This window comes from Schistocerca gregaria, chromosome 6, assembly GCF_023897955.1.
Source record: "Schistocerca gregaria isolate iqSchGreg1 chromosome 6, iqSchGreg1.2, whole genome shotgun sequence".
Lineage (NCBI taxonomy): Eukaryota > Metazoa > Arthropoda > Insecta > Orthoptera > Acrididae > Schistocerca > Schistocerca gregaria.
Window position 1 is genome coordinate 431,866,556 of NC_064925.1, and position 22,661 is coordinate 431,889,216.

At 44.3% G+C, this 22,661-nt stretch overlaps 1 protein-coding gene across 1 annotated transcript in view; it reads right to left on the reverse strand.

Moving 5' to 3' along the window:
• The window catches only part of LOC126278901 (neural-cadherin-like), a 794,973-nt gene that overhangs the window by 234,924 nt on the left and 537,388 nt on the right, over positions 1-22,661 (reverse strand). The window contains exon 4 of the mRNA XM_049979176.1: positions 14,846-14,983. Coding sequence (XP_049835133.1) covers positions 14,846-14,983 — 138 coding nt within the window. The remainder of the gene's footprint in view (positions 1-14,845; positions 14,984-22,661) is intronic.

Here is a 22,661-nt window from a genome sequence, read left to right on the forward strand (position 1 = left end):
AGCGGTCGCTCGGCTCCAGACTGTAGCGCCCAGAACTGCACGTCCACTCCGGCCGGCGAACATTGACTCCGTCTGTTCTTTGTAACATCATAGATGCAGGGTCGACCTGCGACAGCAATCGCACAACTTATTTACGGGCCGCTAGACGCCGCCGCCAGCGCTAAGAGTGCATTGCGGTAGCAGGCGTGCGTGTTGCGTAAGGGCCGCGAGGTGCTGCCAGGAGTAAAACCGTATATACGTGCCGACGGAGTTCGGCCATCTACACTCCTGGAAATGGAAAAAAGAACACATTGACACCGGTGTGTCAGACCCACCATACTTGCTCCGGACACTGCGAGAGGGCTGTACAAGCAATGATCACTCGCACGGCACAGCGGACACACCAGGAACCGCGGTGTTGGCCGTCGAATGGCGCTATCTGCGCAGCATTTGTGCACCGCCGCCGTCAGTGTCAGCCAGTTTGCCGTGGCATACGGAGCTCCATCGCAGTCTTTAACACTGGTAGCATGCCGCGACAGCGTGGACGTGAACCGTATGTGCAGCTGACAGACTTTGAGCGAGGGCGTTTAGTGGGCATGCGGGAGGCCGGGTGGACGTACCGCCGAATTGCTCAATACGTGGGGCGTGAGGTCTCCACAGTACATCGATGTTGTCGCCAGTGGTCGGTGGAAGGTGCACGTGCCCGTCGACCTGGGACCGGACGGCAGCGACGCACGGATGCACGCCAAGACCGTAGGATCCTACGCAGTGCAGTGGGGGACCGCACCGACACTTCCCAGCATATTAGGGACACTGTTGCTCCTGGGGTACCGGCGAGGACCATTCGCAACCGTCTCCATGAAGCTGGGGCTACGGTCTCGCACACCGTTAGGCCGTCTTCCGCTCACGCCCCAACATCGTGCAGCCCGCCTCCAGTAGTGTCGCGACAGGCGTGAATGGAGGGACGAATGGAGACGTGTCGTCTTCAGCGATGAGAGTCGCTTCTGCCTTGGTGCCAATGATGGTCGTATGCGTGTTTTGGCGCCGTGCAGGTGAGCGCCACAATCAGGACTGCATACGACCGAGGCACACAGGGCCAACACCTGGCATCATGGTGTGGGGAGCGATCTCCTACACTGGCCGTACACCTCTGGTGATCGTCAAGAGGACACTGAATAGTGCACGGTACATCCAAACCGTCATCGAACCCATCGTTCTACCATTCCTAGACCGGCAAGGGAACTTGCTGTTCCAACAGGACAATGCACGTCCGCATGTATCCCGTGCCTCCCAACGTGCTCTAGAAGGTGTAAGTCAACTACACTGGCCAGCAAGATCTCCGGATCTGTCCCCCATTGAGCATGTTTGGGACTGGATGAAGCGTCATCTCACGCGGTCTGCACGTCCAGCACGAACGCTGGTCCAACTGAGGCGCCAGGTGGAAAGGGCATGGCAAGCCGTTCCACAGGACTACATCCAGCATCTCTACGATCGTCTCCATGGGAGAATAGCAGCCTGCATTGCTGCGAAAGGTGGATATACACTGTACTAGTGCCGACATTGTGCATGCTCTGTTGCCTGTGTCTATGTGCCTGTGGTTCTGTCAGTGTGATCATGTGATGTATCTGACCCCAGGAATGTGTCAATAAAGTTTCCCCTTCCTGGGACAATGAATTCACGGTGTTCTTATTTCAATTTCCAGGAGTGTATTATTTTGTTGACATCTCATTTTTGCCTATTCTCTTATTTGCTTAGCTCTTATTCATTTATGGCTCATGTTATTGTGCTCTTTTTCAGCCATTCTGATTGTTTTGATTTACTCCCAATTGAGAAGTGCTGTTGCATATTTATCATTTTGATCATAATATGCTCCTTAGCTTTTTGATGAACAAAGTCTCATGTACTGTTTGTTCATTTCAGCCTATTCATATTTTGATGTTCTTTAAATACTGTAATAATTATCAGAAGCATTTCTTCCCTTAAACTTGTATGAAGTATTCTCGATGTAGAATTTGTTCTGTGACACAGGTGTAAGGGTTTGAATATAAATTATATACGAAACTGTGCTTTAAAAGGAATTTATTTTTTCAGTTTGTACTACATCAGACGACAAGTTTGTGATATGAGGGAGGAATTTGAGAGGCGAACCGATGGAAATAGCCTTAAGTGATCCCCTTTAAAAATAAAATTTTGTGACACTGAAAGACGTGACACTGTAGGCACCGAAAATTTTTATACGTCCTCCGTAATGATTTCGTTAGGCAGTGGCCTCTCGGTTAGCGATTACACGCAGCTCTAGGTCGCAGCCAATCTGTGAGACATCAAAACTAGATCGAGCTAGCGACCGCCCTAATAAATTTTTAAAATATTGTAAACATAGAGCGAAAATATGCATCGTTATTAGTTTTTAGTTAAAATATGCAACAAAAAGTGAAAAGGAGCCAAATATGCAAATGCATATGCAACATGCAATGCATATAATCGGATCTCTGTTAAAAACCAAAGCGTAAATTCTAGCCTTTTTTTTTAGATTATGTTGGTTGTTGGGTTCTTAATTCCTCGTCAGTTGCAATGAGAAGGCTGCGAAAATTGTCAAGCGACGCATGCGAAAAGTTATGTGCTTCAATTCGGTGTTAAGTACTTTATCTCCACATATGTCTTGTTTATCTACGTAAGATCCTCCTTTCCTACCCATTTTCCTTACTTCGTCAAAGGCAGTACGCTTGCCATGCAAAATTACCCAATCTGTATCTAAACGTTTTGCAGCGTGGCTCTAAATATATATTGTTGTAACCTATGTGCCAATTATTAGCTCCAGTTCGTTATCTCGTATTTTCTTCCATTCCCTCTAGCGTAAACGCTTGTTCATATACAAGGAAATGGCAGTGAACACTGGTGAATTGTTTGCGAAAGCGCATTCGCTCCATTGTAGACGGCTTATCGCTGCATGCTGCTATAGTTCGCGCTCATTCTCCCATCCGCCTTTAACATTCTTTGTTCATCAGAGCCAAGTTTTCGCAGTGTGGTTAGCTTCTCGAAATATTTTTCAGCGCGGGAATTTAGGGGCTGAGAGCATCTGGTTTCCTTCTTAGCTCCCAGGCGGTGGCCGGATTCTTCGTGGAAGTTTCCCCCCTAAAGAAGCAGCTTTCCGGCCTCTCGCCAGCATGCTTCCAGATTTTACTGAGCATAAACCTGCTGCTGCATCTCCGGTCCGCCTTTCACCCACCCCAGATTCAGCCCGCTGGCGACTTACGCCGTACAGTATTTCTGAGCAAGAGTGGTGCTCTTATTTATAGAAGGGGAGTCTAGTTGTGACTGACATACCGTCAGTCTGCGAGCTTTGCACCGAACAAAAAAGGGTGCGTTGTAAGCTGCGTCTCTGTTGTGTGTTATCCGCAGTGGCATTTGTACGAATGTCACTGTAGTTTGGTAGGGTACGCATGGTGATTGCCAACAAACCGGGCAAATTAGGCCGGTGATTAAGGCTCTGGGCTCGTATTTGAGTGGAAACAGGTTCTAATTTCCATCAAGTCACCCCGAATTGAGTGATTTTCCTAAATCAAATGACCGGATCCGTGTCAGATTCAAGCTCGCGTTTCGTCTCTAATGTCCTATAAAGAGCAGATGTTAAATTTTACTTGTGGAAAGTAAAACTATTATAGAAGCTAAAAAAGTAACAGACAAAACCTTTTAATAGTTTAGATCAAAACTATATAACATTCAATGATTACGAGTTTCGGCTGAATATTCACCTATCTGTAGATAAATCATCAATTTAAGTGCTGTGTCTGATCGTAAGATTAGATAAAGATTGATAATTGATGTGAATAGAGCTGAATATTCAGTCGAAAAACTGGTAATCAGCGCTTGTTCTGAGATGTAGACCATTAAAGGATTTTGTCTTCAAAAAATTTTTTAACTTCATTAAACTTTTTAGATCGTTTTTCTCCTCCTCACTACGTCAGGAAATCATAAAACGAATATCATCATTTGATGCTCAATAGGGGACGGAAAGATAATTTTTACATATTTTTTATTAACCTGCAGCCAGCACCATATTGAAGTAGGAATAACATAGTCCAGCCCATCGGACGAAAATACGTTTCTGCTCAGGGGTAACGTTACTTTGCGAAAGTTCTACCAAACTTTCCTGCAATGCACCACTGTCGGCAGCCTTTTTCCATGATTCGAAAGTCCAACGGTGTGTTCTGTGCTGTGCGATAAGTAGAAGGAAACGTGTAAGTAGGCTGTTTAGCTGTTTAGGTTTTCTTATTGGTAACGCCACGTAGCGCTCTATGTGATAATCACTGGCTATGCTGTGTGCAGTCTGTGGCTGGTTTGCATTGTTGTCTGCGATTGTAGTGTTGGGCAGCTGGATGTTAACAGCGCGTAGCGTTGCGCAGTTGGAGGTGAATCTGGGGAAGTGAGATGGCGGATTTTTGAGAGCGGATGATCTGGACGTGTGTCCATCAGAAACAGTGCATTTGTAAGAATGGATGTCATGAACTGCTATATATATTATGACTTTTGAACACTATTAAGGTAAATACATTGTTTGTTCTCTATCAAAATCTTTCATTTTGCCTATCAGTAGTTAGTGCCTTCAGTAGTTTGAATCTTTTATTTAGCTGGCAATAGTGGCGCTCGCTGTATTGCAGTAGTTCGAGTAACGAAGATTTTGTGAGGTAAGTGATTTGTGAAAGGTATAGGTTAATGTTAATCAGGGCCATTCTTTTGATGGGATTTTTGAAAGTCAGTTTGCGTTGCGCTAAAAAAATATTGTGTCAGTTTAGTGTTGATCAGAATAGGTGAAGAGCGAAATGTCTGAGTACGTTCAGTTCTGCTCAGCTGTTTGAAAATCAAATAACGTAAGAGGTTTTAGCAGCACAGTAATTCAATAATTTTTCTAAGGGGATGTTTCAAATGTGTGTGATGCTACGTTCTGTGCATCATTACAGAATGGTCTGGTGTCATCCAGAAATCGCGATGCCACACCGAAGTCGGCAACGCGAATCAACACCACAGACACCATAATCTGTTCATCATAAGAATAAACCTGATGTAAACAAACACAAACGTGATGATTGGTCAGAAGCCGTAGCACACGTACACTGGTGATTTACGCTCTTGGAAGTAGGTCCTACATATGTGTTAAATATCTTATTACTAAGTCACGTTAAATGAAACTTTAAGATATTCAAATGTATTAACAGCCATCAACGTTTTTCTTAATCAGACTTTAGCTACGTAGTTTTCATTTCAAAAACCCTGTACAGTCAGAGCCTCTGCAGTGTTGTGCTCTGATTGTCGCGCTGTTAATGGGCAGTATGAAATGGCTGAGGCTGCTTTCTGTTCCGTAGTGCAACACGGTTAAAACGTGCCGAGAAATAGGCTGTTCTTAATGTTTTTAATAAATTTAAGTAGATAATCGCCTTTGAAGTTTTGTATATACTTTTGAACAATGGTTCCAGATAGAACGTGTAGCGCAGTCGGGAGCGTAAGGGAATAATGACCAAGTGCGGCTACGTGTGTGCTGGTTCGAATCTTCCCAGTATAATACTTTTTCTCGTTCAATTTGAAATATCTACATCTCGTAATTATAAAACTCGTCATTTTTTTTATGAATAATGCACGTCTTCTTCTTTCTAATCACATACTGCATGTGAAATTCCTGTTTACATTTCAGATACAAATCCTAAATTATGAAAGACTGTTCATAAAAGTTGTTTAAATTAAGAAAACATAACAATTTAACTCTTTAAGGCAAAAATGAGAAACCATATCCTCTTTGTTTGGACTATGTCCATCGTTTTGTACCACAGAGGTAGATAAGTATAGTAGAAACACGAAAAACAATCATCTTCACAGCATCGAGCAGGTCATAAAAATGCTGAATTTTTGCATTTGCTACTGTACCATTACAATATGAACCCAATAGAACTGATTTGGAGCCAAGCTACGGGATTTGCCCGGAGAAGTAACAAGACTGTTCAGCTGCCAGACGTATTGGAACTAACGAACACTGACGAACACTGGCAGGATAAAGAACAGGTCGTCATAAAAGAAGATAAAATGCTGCGTCTGGTTCTCTTTGTGGACTCTGTTGTTGATAGGCTCGTTATGAACGTAGCAGGGACACTTCCAGAACTGAAATATATTTCTCGGATTCGGATAAGGAAGGAGCTAAGAGATTACCAGACGACTGACTGTAAGTAATAACTTCAGTGGTTTCAGTATTTAACTATACGGCGAAATCCTTTTTTACGCTCGTATGTTACACATAGCTCATCAAAAAAAAAAAAAAAAAACTGTGGTTGTGTCAGGAATTTTCATCATTCCTGTTTTTAATCACAATAGTACGTTAGCTAAAAACGATAACGTGTTGCCGCTCTCGTCTAGTCGTCTAAGGAGCGTATTGTGAGAGATTTGCCGTGCTTTATTTCATTCTGCTTAAAAATTAAATGACATTCGAAGCTGTATTGCTCCTCTGCTCGTCTCTTTTTACGTATGAACTGCAGCTCGCCACGTCACTGCAGGCTAGCTGTACCTGCTGACCGGCCAGTGCTGTCCACGTTAAATGCGCCGCTAAGGCTGTTGTCCCGTATTATCAATAAGTCGATGTGCGCATATCGCACAGCACAAAACGTACCCTTATCATCGTACTTGACTGTACTCGAGACAGCTTGGCTGCAGACCCACGTGAAACGGAAATCCAATGAGGTTCCAGCAAACGCGGAAGAATACATACTGCAATGTTTACATTAGGTTTATTCTTAAGCTGAACAGTTTATAGTGGGAGGCACTTCACAAGACAACATGTCCCTCTCAGCAGTGCAGCATCCTCACACGGATGTCAATACACGGATGTGACAAAAGTCAGGCGATACCTCCTAATATCGTATCGGAACTTTTATCCGGCGTAGTGCAACAACTCGGCGTGGCATGGACTCAACAACTCGTTGGAAGCCCCCTGGCAGAGATAATGAGCCGTGCTGTTCTACAGGCGTCTATAATTGCGGAAGTGTTGCTGGTGCAGAACGTTGTCAACGATCTGACCTTTCGCGTATGTCCCTTAAATGTTCGATGAGATTCTTGTCGGGCGATCTGGGTGGCCAAATTATTCGCTCCAATTGTCCAGAATGACCAAACCAATCGCGAACAATTGTGGGCCTGTGACATGGCGCATTATCATCCATAAAAATCGCATCTTTGTTTGGGAACATGACGACCATGAAAGGCTGCGTATGGTCTCCAAGCAGGCGAATATAACCATTTTGAGTCAATGACTGGTTCAGATCCATGTAAGCATACGAAGCCAACACCAGCTTCGACAGTGCCTTGTTGAAAGCATTGGTCCATGGCTTCGTGGGGTGTGCGCCACGCTCGAACCCTACCATCGGCTCTTACCAACTGAAATCGGGACTCATCTGACCAGGGTATAGTTTTTCAGTCGTGTAGGGTCCAACAGATATGGTCACGAGCCCAGGAGGGGCGCTGCAAGCTATATCGTGCTGTTCGCAGAGGCACTCGCTTCGGTCGTCTGGTGCATACCCCATTAACGCCAAATTTCGCCGCACTGTCCTAACGAATACATTCGTCGTACGTCCCACATTGATTTATGTGGTTATTTCACGCAGTGTTGCTTGTCTGTTAGCGCTGACAACCCGACGCAAACGCAATTGGTCCCGGTCGTTAAGAGAACGCCGTCGGCACTACTTTGCCCGTGGCGGAAGCTAATGCCTGAAATTCGGTATTTTCGGTACGCTTTTGACACTGTGAATCTCGAAATGTTGAATTCCCTACAGTTTTCTGAAATGGAATTCCCAAGCTTTTAACTCGAACTGCCATTCCGCGTTCATCATCTGTTAATTACCGTCGTGCGACCATGATCACGTGGGAAACCTTTTCACACAAATCACCTGAGCACAAATGACAACTCTGACAATGCACTGCCCTTTTACACCTTGTGTACGCGATGTTACCATGATCTATATATGTGCATATCGCTATCTGATGACATATGTCATCACAGCGTATACTGTCGAACACGCAAGAGCTCAGCCCAGTTCGAGACCGCAGCTACGGCAGTCAACATCAACATGTAGGACTGTGACAGTTAAAGTTTCTGATGAAACGTGGTTTCGTAAATACTACATTTTGTACTGCAGGAGAACAGTTTATTAATCTGTTCATCCGAGCAGTTCTAGGCGCTTTAATCTGCGACGCACGACCGAACGGGCGCAGGTTCGAATCCTGTCTCAGGCGTGAATGTGTGTGATGTCCTTAGGTTAGTTAGGTTTAAGTAGCTCGAAGTTCTAGGGGACTGATAACCTCAGATTTTAAGTCCCATAGTGCTCAGAGCCATTTGAACCAATATGTGCATCAGGCGATACTTGATAATAGTCAATGACAGTTGTAAATTATCCAGCACTTCTGTGGCAAATCTCCACTAGGGCCTTGCCAAGTACGGCGGTGCGGTTCTCCTGCATCGTTCCCCTGCGCTCTGTCACGGAGTATGCGACTTCATCAGCATCATCATATGTGGAAAAGAAGTGTGTCAGAGTTATGTAATTTTTTTACTCATGTGTGTAATAAAGTGTTCTACTTCGATGAGCTCTCTCACAGAGCAATCAAAGAACCCACAACTATGGTCGAACGGAAGAAGTCTCGTCTGGTGACCACAGGGATGCGAAAGATGGTGCGAGCTGTCAAACTGTCGAACTGGCGAATGACTTGCTGCACTATGGACCAAATATCCGCTGCCAATTATCTGTGACAGTCGAAGGTAACCACTGGCATCGGCATTTTGTTTTCGACGGGAATTCACTCTGATGGTGTTTCCTTTGACAGATTGACACTGGGACAGCCCACTGCCCACACGACTTCGGAAAAGATGTGATCCATGCGATCCAATCAATCAGCCCGCAACCATCTTCCATTACTCAACTATGCTGAGATTGTGCTTATTAAATCCTTCGGTCGACCGTTATGCCGAAAGCCAGTGCACAATATGGCAACATCCTAGTTACGAGACATGTCCGGTTTACCTGCAACTGAATACCTAATTTAACTCATCGAGAGCATAAATTCACCTCACCATTGCGCAAATAACGACTGTAATGAGCTACGAGCAGTAGTCTTCGCTTACAGGAAGTAGACATAGTGATGTTAGTCTGACGTGTATAAACACTGATGAGTCAAAACATTTGGAGGCTGAATGGCGTGTGGTGGCGTTCAGAATACGTGGTGCGATTAGGAAATTATTCGAGTGGAGCAGAGACGATTGGGGAATTATTCTAGCGAGAATACTAACCGAAAATGGAAAAATCCAATGACATGAGCAACTCTGGAAAAGAAGGTTGTGGCCTGGTGCTTGAAAACAAGCATCTTGGAAACGGCGAAGATTGTCGTCTGTTCGCGAGGAACTGTTGTGAGCAACTGTGGAAAGTGGTTGAAGGACGCTGAAACCACGAGTAGGCGACATGTCTTTGACGTCAAACCCACATCAAAGAATATAATAGTCGGAGACTTGTGCAGCCTGTGAAGCACTGATCTGTGGCAGATCTGACGACATAGTTCAACGGTAGTGTTAGCGCAAGAGTCTCGGAGCACATTGTTCAGCATACGTTGGCGAAGGTGCGCCTCTGCAGCAGACAACCCATGTATGTTCCCATGTTCATCCAATGACGTCATCGATTATATTTGTTGTGGACACGGAAAAATGGAAACAAATTGAGTATATGTTAGACGACGATCAGATTGGCTTTAGGAAATGTAAAGGCACACGAGAGGCAGTTCTCACATTGCTATTGATAACGGAAGCCAGACTGAAGAAAAATCACGACACGTTCATTGGATCTGTCGACTGGAAAAAGCGTTCGACATTGTAAAACGGTGCGAGATGATCGAAATTCTGAGAAAAATAGGGGTAAGGTATACGGAAAGACGGATGATATGCAATACGTACAAGAGCCAAGAGGACACAATAAGACTAGAAGACCAAGAACGAAGTGCTCAGATTAAAAAGGATGTAAGACAGGACTGTAATCTTCTGCCCCTAATATTCAGTCCGTACATTGAACAAGCTGTGGCGGATATACGAGGCGTGTTTTTTTAAGTAAGTGCCGTTTTGCCACACCGCGGCCGCAGCGCTGCGGTCGGCGTTCTGCGCATGCGCACTGGGTATCTATATCTGTGGTCTACACACTGACGCCATTCCAGTCTGATTCTTCCTTGTTTACGTTGTGTACTGAGTGTTTAAGATGCCTCCGATAATCGTGAGTCCCGCCGACTGTGAAGTACAGGCTGTTATAAGACTTCTTAGTGCTGAAGGTCTAAACGCCATCGATATTCATCGTGAGATCTGTGCAGTTTACGGAGAAAACATTATGAGTGATGGAATGGTAAGAAAGTGGGTGAGAACATTTAAAGATGGCCGCACAAATGTGCATGATGAACAACAGAGTGGGCGTCCTTCAGTCGTTACTAAAAGTTTGGTACAGGAATGGACAATAAGGTGAGAGAAAGCAGACGCTTTACAATTTCCTCCTTGCGGGATAACTTTCCTAATGTTTCTCGTAGTGTTTTGTATGGCATTGTGAGCGAGTACTTTAATTACCGAAAATTGTGCGCACGTTGGGTACCCAAAATGGCGAATCAGACCAAATATCTCATCACATTTTTTCGATGGGAAACTCTAGATCATCCTCCGTACAGCCTCGATCTTGGCGCCCAGTGACTACCATCTGTTCCTGCACTTGAAGAAACACCTGGGCGGTCAGCGTCTTCAAGACGATGAAGAGATCAAAACAGTGGTTCACAAGTCAGGCAGCAGACTTCTATTAGGAGTGCCTCAATATTGACGGAAATTATCTACAAAAGTAGATTAAGGTACAGGCTTTCATGTAAAAATAAAATTATTGAGATATCTTAGCATGTCTTTTTTTAAATTTCAAAATGGTACTTTATTAAAAAACACGCCTTGTACATTAAAGCACTAAAAAAACTAGATAGGCATGCGTGTTCAAATACAGAGATATGTAAACAGGCAGAATACAGCGCTGGGGTTGGCAATGCCTATATGAAATAACAAGGATCTGGCGCAGTTGTTAGAGCAGCTACTGGTGCTACAAGAGTAGGTTGTCAAGATTTAAGTGAGTTTGAACGTGGCGTTCTAGTCGCCGCATGAGCGATGGGACACAGCATATCCGAGGTAGCGATGAAGTGGGGATTTTCCTGTACGACCATTTCACGAGTGTACCGTGAATATCAAGAATCCCGTAAAACATCCAATCTCTGACAGCGCTGCGGCCGGAAAAATATCCTGCAAGACGACTGAAGGGAATCCTTCTACGTTACAGAAGTTCACCTTTCATCAAATTGCTGCAGATTTCAATGCTGGGCCATCTATAAGTGTCAGCAAGCTAACCATTCTACGAAACATCATTGATATGTGTTTTCGGAACCAAAGGCTCACTCGTGTGCTATTGATGACTGTACGACACAAAGCTTTACACCTCACCTGAGCCAGTCAACACCAATATTGGACTGTTGATGATTGGAATCATGTTGCATGGTTGGTCAAGTCTTGTTTCAAATTGTGTCGAATAGATGGACGTGTACGGCTATGGATATAATCTCATGAATCCATGGGCTTTGCGTGACTGCTGTGGACTGTTCAAGCTGGTGAAAGCTCTGTAACGGTGTGGTCCGTGTGCAATTGGAAATGATATGGGACCTCTGATACTTGTAGATACAATTCTAACAGGTGACACGTACGTAAGCATCCTGTCTGATCACCGGCATCCATTGTGAATTCCGACGGACTTGGGCAATCGCAGGAAGATAATGCGACACCCCATATATCCAGAATTGCTACAGAGTGGCTCCAGGAACACTCTTCTGAGTTTAAACACTTCATCTGGCCACCAAACTCCCGAGATGTGAACATTATTGAGCATATCTGCGATGCCTTGCAACGTGCTGTTCTGAAAGAGATCTACACCCCCTCGTACTTTTACTGGTTTATGGACAGCCCTGCAGAATTGATTATGTCAACTCCCCGCGGAAGTACTTCGGTAATTAGTAGAGTCCATACGTCGTATTGCGGCACCCCCCGTGCTCAGGGGGGTCCTACACAATATTAGGCAGGTGTACCAGTTTCCTTGGCTCTTCAGTGAAGAAGAAAGGTTCAGGAGTGATGTTCAAAATTCAGGGTGAAAGAATACCAATGATAAGATTCGCTGATGACATTCCTATGCTGAGTGAAAGTGAAGAGAGTGTTCAGTGGAATGAACAATCTAATGAGTAAGGATTATGGATTGAGAATTAATCGAAGAAAGACGATAGTAATGAGAAATAGCAAAAGTGAGAATAGCGAAAAACTTAACATCATAGTGATCACGAGATAGACGACATCAGAGAATTCTGCTATCTAGGCAGCAAAATAGTCCATGATGGACTTACTAAGGACGATATAAAAAGCAGACTAGCACTGGCAAAAATGGCATTCATGGCGAAGAGAAGTCTGCTAGCATCAAACGTATGCCTTAATTTGAGGAACAAATTTCTGAAAATGTGATTTTGGAGCACAGCATTGTATGGTAGTGAAGCACGGGGAGTGTGAAGACGGGAACAAAAGAGAAATGAAGAATTTGAGATGTGATGCTACAGAAGAATATGTAAAGGTTTTTTTTAAATTACTACTGCCAGCCACAAACTTTGTCAACTATTGTATTACTTATTTATTTAGCTACATGTTTCGAGGGAATACCTCATCTTCAAATTGCATTACAAAAGCAAATTTACAATAAGGTCATACTAATGTTACATAGTATTTCGTAAATACTGAGGTCATCTTGTGGAAGAAGAGAAAACTCAGTGAGAGGCGATGTCACTTTGGAAGCTGGGCTGATGTTTGCCCGAAAATGTTTTGTAACGGTCACTCACTTTGTTCTTCTGGCGTGGCAGTCTCGTTGTGATGCGCTGAGGTGTTTCCATTTCTGTGGCTCTCTTGGTCACTGTTCACAAATTGTCACTAACATAGCAATGACTTGGAAACACGACAACAAACAGTTCTGTTGTGCAGTGGACAAGTTGGCGGTCGAAATACAACTGGTTTCGATTTGACTATTAATTTTCAATCTATGTGGTGTCAGATGTTTACATGTCTTCTGCACGTCTTGTTATCATATTACGGATGTGCTTTAAAATGCGTACCTTGAAAGTTATTAACACTTCTTCAAAGTAGCGAAGATGAAAAAGAGTTCATAGCTCTGAAGGTATGGATTGTAAAGAACAGATGGGACATTTTTTATCTGGTTTTGGTCCATACTATCACATTACAAACAATGGAAAACAAAGAGCCTTCAATTGAAGAGATTTGATTCACAGTATCGAAGATCAAGAATTGCTCATAGCTCTTAAGGTATGTGTTTTAGAGCCCATGTTTACTTGACGTTTTTGTTTCGAATGATCATACCTGTCATATCCCTGAATATTGACCATCGCTTCTGAAACACCCTGTGTACATAAATGATTTTGGGGACAGGGTGGGCAGCAATTTGCGGTTGTTTGCTGATGATGCTGTGGTGTACTGTAAGGTGTCGAAATTGAATGACTGTAGGTAGGTACAAGACGACTTAGACAAAATTTTTAGTTTGTGTGATGCATGGCAGCTAGCTCTAAATATGGAAAAATGTAAGTTAATGAGAATGAGTGGGAAGAACAAACCTGTAATGTTCGAATGCAGAGTTACCAGTGTCCTGCTTGATACAGTCAGGTCGTTTAAACATCTGGGCGTAACGCTGCAAAGCGATATGACATGGACTAGCGTGTGAGGACCGTAGTAGGGAAGGCGAATGATCGACTTCGGTTTATCGAGGCGGGCTGCTAGATTTGTTACTGGTAGGTTCGAATAACACGTAAGTGTTACAGAGATGCTCCGGGAACTGCAGTGGGAGTCCGTGGAGGAAAAGCGACGTTATTTCACGAAAGACTATTCAGAAAATTTTGAGAACTAGCATTTGAAACTGACTGCCGCACGATTCTATTGCCGCCAACATCATCGCGTGTAAGGCCCAAGAAGATAATATACGAGAAATTAGAGCTAATACGGAGGCATATAGCCAGTCGCTTTTCTCTCATTCTGTTTGTACTTGGAACGGGAAAGGAAGTGAATAGTAGTGGTACAGGGTACCCTCCGCAGGCGCGGTACGGTGGCTGGCGGAGTATCTACGTGGATGTAGATGTTTAGCTACCAATTTCGATGCCTCATTGGCTCCAGCTTCAGACCCCTTTTCGAGGAACAAGGTAAGTTATCTAGACGTTTGTGCAATTATAGGGACTCCTATATCCTACTGGTTTCCGAAGATATCTAAAAGTTTTTGATCGACGTGAACCCTTCACACCTCTAACGACAACTGTTGACCGAGAAGTTTTTACAAATCTACGGAAACCGAATGGCTACTGTGCTTCCTATAATAGCACAAACGACTAGATGACATAGTTTCGTGTAAGGAGCCTGAAGATGAGGCCAACGAGGCACCGAAAGTGACAGCTAAATAAAATTATTGAATAAAATTATTTTTTTTTTGCTACCGAGAAATTGTCGAATCCATGCGAGACAAAATCGCCGCTGTATTGCGCTCCACTGGAGAGGAATTCGTGGTGGGCCTCATCCGAACAGTCAGAAGACTGATTATTCAAAAAAATAATAACAAAGGAAATTACGTTCCAAAGGCGAACGGACACACTATTAAACAGATGGTCAAAATCTTTTGGCTCATCACTCTATGCAGGTACAAAAACTCATCCTAGAACGACCAGACCGTTATTCACATACTTACCTTTGGCTTTCTGCTCTTACCTTGAGTATAAATATATCCCCCGTCTTGGGATCGATGCGGAAGTTGCCCGCGGCGGGATTGTCTGGATCCACGCCAGGGCCAGTGATGAAATATACCACGTCGTGGGGCCTCTCTGTGTCACCGTCTACTGCCTTCACCTGAAATAACCGGATGTTTAATCTCACTTCTCACCTTACATTAACATATGCTGTCATATGTGTAAATTTGTTCAAATTATCTGCAATTACTCTCAGTCATTTTAAAAGGATGTAACATCATGACACCCAACAAAAATTTACATTGACCAACTCATTTGACAGTTGTGAAAGAAAATTATACAGGTCGTAATATAAGCTTAGATAATTTCTTACACTTCGAATCTCCACGTGACAGGAAATTATCTTAGTCATTCCTGTTCACAAAAAAGGGCAAGAGAAAAGGTGTAGAGAATCATAGCCCAATATCGCTGACTTGCGCTCGTATGTTATAAGCAGAGTCATAAAACTACCTACTGTAGACTACCATAATGAATTAATGATCGTATGGCATTGTTGGCCGGGAGGCCCCATGCGGGGAAGTTCGGCCACCGTATTGCAAGTCCTTTTTAGTTTACGCCACTTCGGCGACTTGCGAGTCAATGATGATGAAATGAAGATGAAAGACACACAATACCTAGTCATCACGAGGTAGAGAAAATCTCTGACCCCATAAGTAAGCATAGACTACTGTAATTTTGCTAGTAGCCTCGATCAGTTAAGATCGTAAACGAATTACCTGTACGTTAGGTGTGTTGCACACCGATCGGGCGTTACCTCATTTCGATCACTTTGTTTCCTTATACAATGAGTGTCTTACTAGAGAGCCCTGAAAATCCGGAAGCGGTGAACTGTGTAGAAACTCAGTGAGGCTACATAAAGAGCAGTGTAACCTATGGAACGTTTTTGTACTGCATAGTTATCTTCGTGTCTGTTATTTAAAAATAAAAGTATTTATAGCAAAATTGAAGTTGATGAAATCTTCTCGGGCTTCCATCCGGGTAGCTGAGTCAGAAGATGATGAGAAAGACACTCATCGAAACGTCGAGGATTTTCGACGCATGGTGCTTCCGAATGGAAGCCCGAGAAGATTTCATCATCAGTATACACCGGGAAAGAATATTATTGATTTGTAACGTGAAACAGAGGGATACTGTAGTAAAGATTTAAAAAACTGCAGTTTTATCATATAGTGTTAGAAAACGAAGTTCCCTCAAAAAAAGGTAAAATTAAAAAACTGCAAAACAAAATCATATTAAACATCGCTTAAATAATTCGTCGAACTTATATAAAATATGTTTCAGTTATTAATAAACAACTTTCGCACTTTTCAATAACAACAGGAAACTATTGCCTTTGATCATGATGAAGAACGTTCTATTGAGTAAAAAATAACCATAATAAATGTATGTAGATCTTTTATGTTGTGCATGGAACCTGGACTTGCATCAAAAGTAATTGCTTTGTGGTTACATAAAACCGCAGAATTTACGCTATCAACTAGTTTTTATTACTTATAAAATTCAGTTTATAGTTTATAAGGACATAAAATACACAATTCACTAAAACTGAACGATGTATTATTCTAATTATTTGCAACACAGACAAATGAACAAAAAAAGAAAGAGAAGTTGTTTGCCCCCAGTTTCTCTCTCACGCCTTCGTTTATGTGTCTTTCCCTACTACAGGCAGTACTACTGCTTCCAGTACTACAGGCTATCCTACCATTTACTACACTGAAGAGCCAAGGAAACAGGCACACCTGCCTAATATAGTGTAGGGTCCCTGTGAGCAAGCAGAAGTGCCGCAACACGACGTGACATTGACTCGACTAATGTCTGAAATAGTGCTGGAGGGAAGGTACACCATTAATCCTGCAGTGCTGTTCTTATATGCGTGAGAGTACGAAGGGGTGGAGATCTCTTCTGAACAGCACGCTGCAAGGCAACCCAGATAGGCGGCCGTGGTGGCCGAGCGGTTCTAGGCACTTCAGTCCGGAACCGCGCTACTGCTACGGTCACAGGTTCGAATCCTGCCTAGGCCATGGATGTGTTGTGCTGTCCTTACGTTAGTTAGGTTTAAGTTCTAGGGGACTGATGACCTCAGATGTTAAGTCCCATAGTGCTCAGAGCCATTTCATTTTCATCCCAAATATGCTCAGTAATGTTTATGAATGGATGCGGTGATCAGACAGAATGCTTACGTACGTGTCACCTTTCAGAGTCGTATCTAGACGTACGAGGGGACCCATATCACTCCAACTGCACACGCCCCACACCGTTGCAGAGCCTCCACCAGCTTGAACGGTGTCCCGCTGACATGTAGGATCCATGGATTCATTAGGTTGTCTCCATACTCGTACACGTCCATCCGTTCGATATAATTTGAAACGATACTCGTCGGCCTAGGCAATATGTTCCAGTCATCAACAGTTCAATGACGGTGATGACGGGCCCAGGCGAGGCGTAAAGCTTTGTGTCGTGCAGTCATCAAGGCTACACAAGTGGGCCTTCGGTTCCGAAAGCCCACATAGATGATGTTTCGTTGAATGGTTCGCTTGCTGACGCTTGTGGATGGCCCAACGCTGAAATCTTTAGCAATTTGCGGAAGAGTTGCACTTTGTCATGTTGAACGATTCTTTTCAGTCATCGTTTGTTCCGTTCTTGCAGGATCTTTTTCCAACTGCTGCGTTGTAGAATATTTGACATTTTTACGGTTTCCTGATATTCACGGTACACTCGTGAAATGGTCGTACAGGAAAATCCCCATTTCATCGCTACCTCAGAGATGCTGTGTCCCACCGTTCGTGCGCCGACTGTTACACCGCTTTCAAACTCACTTAACTCTTTGATAACCTACCACTGTAGCAGCAGTAACCGATCTAACAGCTGCGCGAGACACTTGTCTTATATAAGCGTTGCTGACCACAGCGCCGTATTCTGCCTGTTTACATATCTCTGTATTTGAATACGCATGCCTTTACCACTTCTTTGTCACTTCAGTGCACGTCCATTATGTACTGTACCAACACCACCGAATCGTAGTTTTTAGTACAGCACAACTCTAATTAAAAGTTTTTAGGAGGAAAAGTATTTTTTCTCAATCAGCACGAATTCAGGAATAACAGTAATGAACACTTATTTTTTTTTTTATTTTGCAAGCTACCAGTTTTTAAATAGAACTTCGTGTATGGAATTGAAGCTGGTGTCCAGCAGAAATGATTTTAAACGAGGTCCTCTAGTTTCGTAGGTAGGGATATCACTGTTCTTCTCAAAGTTTGTGACGAATTTCATTAGCGAATATTTGCACTGCGATGGCGCAGTTAAAATGCCAAACTCCTTGAAGAGATACCTATATGACAACCGTGGGTGAACACCTAATATTGTTACTGCTCGCTTTTGTGCAAACAATATTTCTTTCTAAGTGATGAATTACCCAAGAAAACTTTTTCTGAGACGTTATGGAGCAGAGATATCCAAAATGTGTCAGGAGTTTGATTAGTCTGTTTCCAAAACTAGAAAACTGCATGAAGAGCAGAAGTATCTTAATTTAACTATTTGATAGATTCAGTAATACACTTCGTCCAGTCCAAATTTTTCATAAGTATGTACACCCAAAATTTTGGAGCATTCTCATCTGTTTACTGGCTCCTATTCGTATGCTACATCAATTGCTGGTAAGACTATTTGTAATACAGAAGTGAATAGTCTGTTTTCTGAAAACTGTGGTGAGAACCACTCAATTCTTTGAAAAGCACAGTTAGAAACCTCTTCTGTGGCTTTCTCTCTAATGGGTTTTGTTGTAAGACTTGTATCATCTTCAAAAAGTACCAATTCTTCTTGTTGAATGTCAAGTGGGTCATTCAAGTATGTGAGGAAGACAAGTGGACCTAAAATTGAACCCCGTGCGACTTAGCTTGTGATTTACCTCTACTCACTAAAACTTTCTAGGCTTCCAGTATTGTTTGAATTATGCAGCACAATTTTTTGCATTCTATTCGTTAAGTACGATTCAAACCAGTTATGTCTGAAGGCACAAATTCAATAAAACTTGTGTTTCATTAAGAGTGCAACATTTTCTACACAATCAAAGGCCTTGACAAGCTAACAGTTGACGGTAGATACATGTAGATTCTGCCTTCCCACACTGCTGAAATGTGTAACACACTGCACCACATTGGCGGCTCCTAAACGAGATACGATCATACACAGCACCTTAGCGGATGCTGTGAGTGACTCGACGAGTATTATGGCTGATAGAATCCAGTACGTGACACTAGACGACGAATGTTGAACAGAAACGAAAGTTATATCGGGTGTGCCCCAATGAAGCCGGGACAGAAGCACACAGATTCTCAATACACAGAAAAGATTTGTCAGTTAGGATCAATAGGACTATCAGATGCTGACGGTGCAGTTGTTTGCAGAAATACTACAGGAATTATCTTCAATTTTGCTCCAACTATCTTAAGGTTGTCTGTACGCCCTCATGTGTAGCATTATCACATCAGTCTGTGTTGTGGTGTCGCTGCGTATAGATGGCCCCATCACTCTCTGTTTGCACCGTTGAATATAGTTCAGTAATCCGTTTCTTGTGGTCTGCGGTTTCTTTGCAGGTGTCTGTATATAATTATGGCTTCATATGGAAATTTGTTTCTGTTTCTATATATATAATTATGTATATAATTATGGCTTCATATGGAAATTTGTTTCTGTTTCTTATACTCCTGACGCATTTGAGTGTATTTTCAAGCGGGTGATGTTTTTATGTTATTTGTCTTCATTTGGACCCTTGATGTCGGTCGTTGTGCTTGTGCTCGGAAGGAAAAAACTGTATGTACACAACTGGAAATTAAAATAAGAACACCGTGAATTCATTGTCCCAGGAAGGGGAAACTTTATTGACACATTCCTGGGGTCAGATACATCACATGATCACACTGACAGAACCAGAGGCACATAGACACAGGCAACAGAGCATGCACAATGTCGGCACTAGTACAGTGTATATCCATCTTTCGCAGCAATGCAGGCTACTATTCTCCCATGGAGACGATCGTAGAGATGCTGGATGTAGTCCTGTGGAACGGCTTGCCATGCCATTTCCACCTGGCGCCTCAGTTGGACCAGCGTTCGTGCTGGACGTGCACACCGCGTGAGACGACGCTTCATCCAGTCCCAAACATGCTCAATGGGGGACAGATCCGGAGATCTTGCTGGCCAGGGTAGTTGACTTACACCTTCTAGAGCACGTTGGGTGGCACGGGATACATGCGGACGTGCATTGTCCTGTTGGAACAGCAAGTTCCCTTGCCGGTCTAGGAATGGTAGAACGATAGGTTCGATGACGGTTTGGATGTGCGATGCACTATTCAGTGTCCCCTCGACGATCACCAGAGGTGTACGGCCAGTGTAGGAGATCGCTCCCCACACCATGATGCCGCGTGTCGGCCCTGTGTGCCTCGGTCGTATGCAGTCCTGATTGTGGCGCTCACCTGCACGGCGCCAAACACGCATACGACCATCATTGGCACCAAGGCAGAAGCGACTCTCATCGCTGAAGACGACACGTCTCCATTCGTCCCTCCATTCACGCCTGTCGCGACACCACTGGAGGCGGGCTGCACGATGTTGGGGCGTGAGCGGAAGACGGCCTAACGGTGTGCGGGACCGTAGCCCAGCTTCATGGAGATGGTTGCGAATGGTCCTCGCCGATACCCCAGGAGCAACAGTGTCCCTAATTTGCTGGGAAGTGGCGGTGCGGTCCCCTACGGCACTGCGTAGGATCCTACGGTCTTGGCGTGCATCCGTGCGTCGCTGCGGTCCAGTCCCAGGTCGACGGGCACGTGCACCTTCCGCCGACCACTGGCGACAACATCGATGTACTGTGGAGACCTCACGCCCCACGTGTTGAGCAATTCGGCGGTACGTTCACCCGGCCTCCCGCATGCCCACTATACGCCCTCGCTCAAAGTCCGTCAACTGCACATACGGTTCACGTCCACGCTGTCGCGGCATGCTACCAGTGTTAAAGACTGCGATGGAGCTCCGTATACCACGGCAAACTGGCTGACACTGACGGCGGCGGTGCACAAATGCTGCGCAGCTAGCGCCATTCGACGGCCAACACCGCGGTTCCTGGTGTGTCCGCTGTGCCGTGCGTGTGATCATTGCTTGTACAGCCCTCTCGCAGTGTCCGGAGCAAGTATGGTGGGTCTGACACACCGGTGTCAATGTGTTCTTTTTTCCATTTCCAGGAGTGTATATAAAATCCTTGCGTTCATCATAGCTGTTTTTCACTTTCTTATACTCCTAAAGTTACGGCATTATGACGCAACTTACTTTGTACATGTATTGCCTTTGGCAGTATGATCTTTGACTTAGCTTTGTGACCTCTCCGATCACACTTGTATGCTTGACTGTCTGTATTTAACTTGTTGTTGATTGAGCCATTACCATTATACTGAATACAGATGGTAAATGTTTCTTACATTTTTGAATGGCCCATGTTATTCATTCATATCTAAGATATGAATGTTATGTGATGCTGCCACTGTAAAAACTTTCGTAAGTGTCTGAAGTGCTGGATTGCGTTTTTCTTTGGAAATTGAATTTTGTTTCAATTTTCGTGGCTTTCTCTCTTGTTTCGTTCGTTTGTACATCGCCGTGAAGGTGGTCCTTTACTGGAACTGGTCGTGAATGAATAATTTACAAGACAACACTGTGTCATCACGCGCTTTTCCAAGTAGGAAGGCGTACTAAGAGCGGCGATTCATAGAAGAGTTTCACCGCAATACGAGGACAATCTTTTTACCAGGGGACTGAACAGTTAAAAGTGCCCGAACGAGCCTGTAGGGTAAGGAAACAACGGGCCGTACAGTTACAGCCATAACTGATGGCATTATCAAACGGATCCTTTCTTGATTCTGAACAATAGGCTATTGACTGTTGATGATATACACTCCTGGAAATTGAAATAAGAACACCGTGAATTCATTGTCCCAGGAAGAGGAAACTTTATTGACACATTCCTGGGGTCAGATACATCACATGATCACACTGACAGAACCACAGGCACATAGACACAGGCAACAGAGCATGCACAATGTCGGCACTAGTACAGTGTATATCCACCTTTCGCAGCAATGCAGGCTGCTATTCTCCCATGGAGACGATCGTAGAGATGCTGGATGTAGTCCTGTGGAACGGTTTGCCATGCCATTTCCACCTGGCGCCTCAGTTGGACCAGCGTTCGTGCTGGACGTGCACACCGCGTGAGACGACGCTTCATCCAGTCCCAAACATGCTCAATGGGGGACAGATCCGGAGATCTTGCTGGCCAGGGTAGTTGACTTACACCTTCTAGAGCACGTTGGGTGGCACGGGATACATGCGGACGTGCATTGTCCTGTTGGAACAGCAAGTTCCCTTGCCGGCCTAGGAATGGTAGAACGATGGGTTCGATGACGGTTTGAATGTACTGTGCACTATTCAGTGTCCCCTCGACGATCACCAGAGGTGTACGGCCAGTGTAGGAGATCGCTCCCCACACCACGATGTCGGGTGTTGGCCCTGTGTGCCTCGGTCTTATGCAGTCCTGATTGTGGCGCTCACCTGCACGGCGCCAAACACGCATACGACCATCATTGGCACCAAGGCAGAAGCGACTCTCATCGCTGAAGACGACACGTCTCCATTCGTCCCTCCATTCACGCCTGTCGCGACACCACTGGAGGCGGGCTGCACGATGTTGGGGCGTGAGAGGAAGACGGCCTAACGGTGTGTGGGAGCGTAGCCCAGCT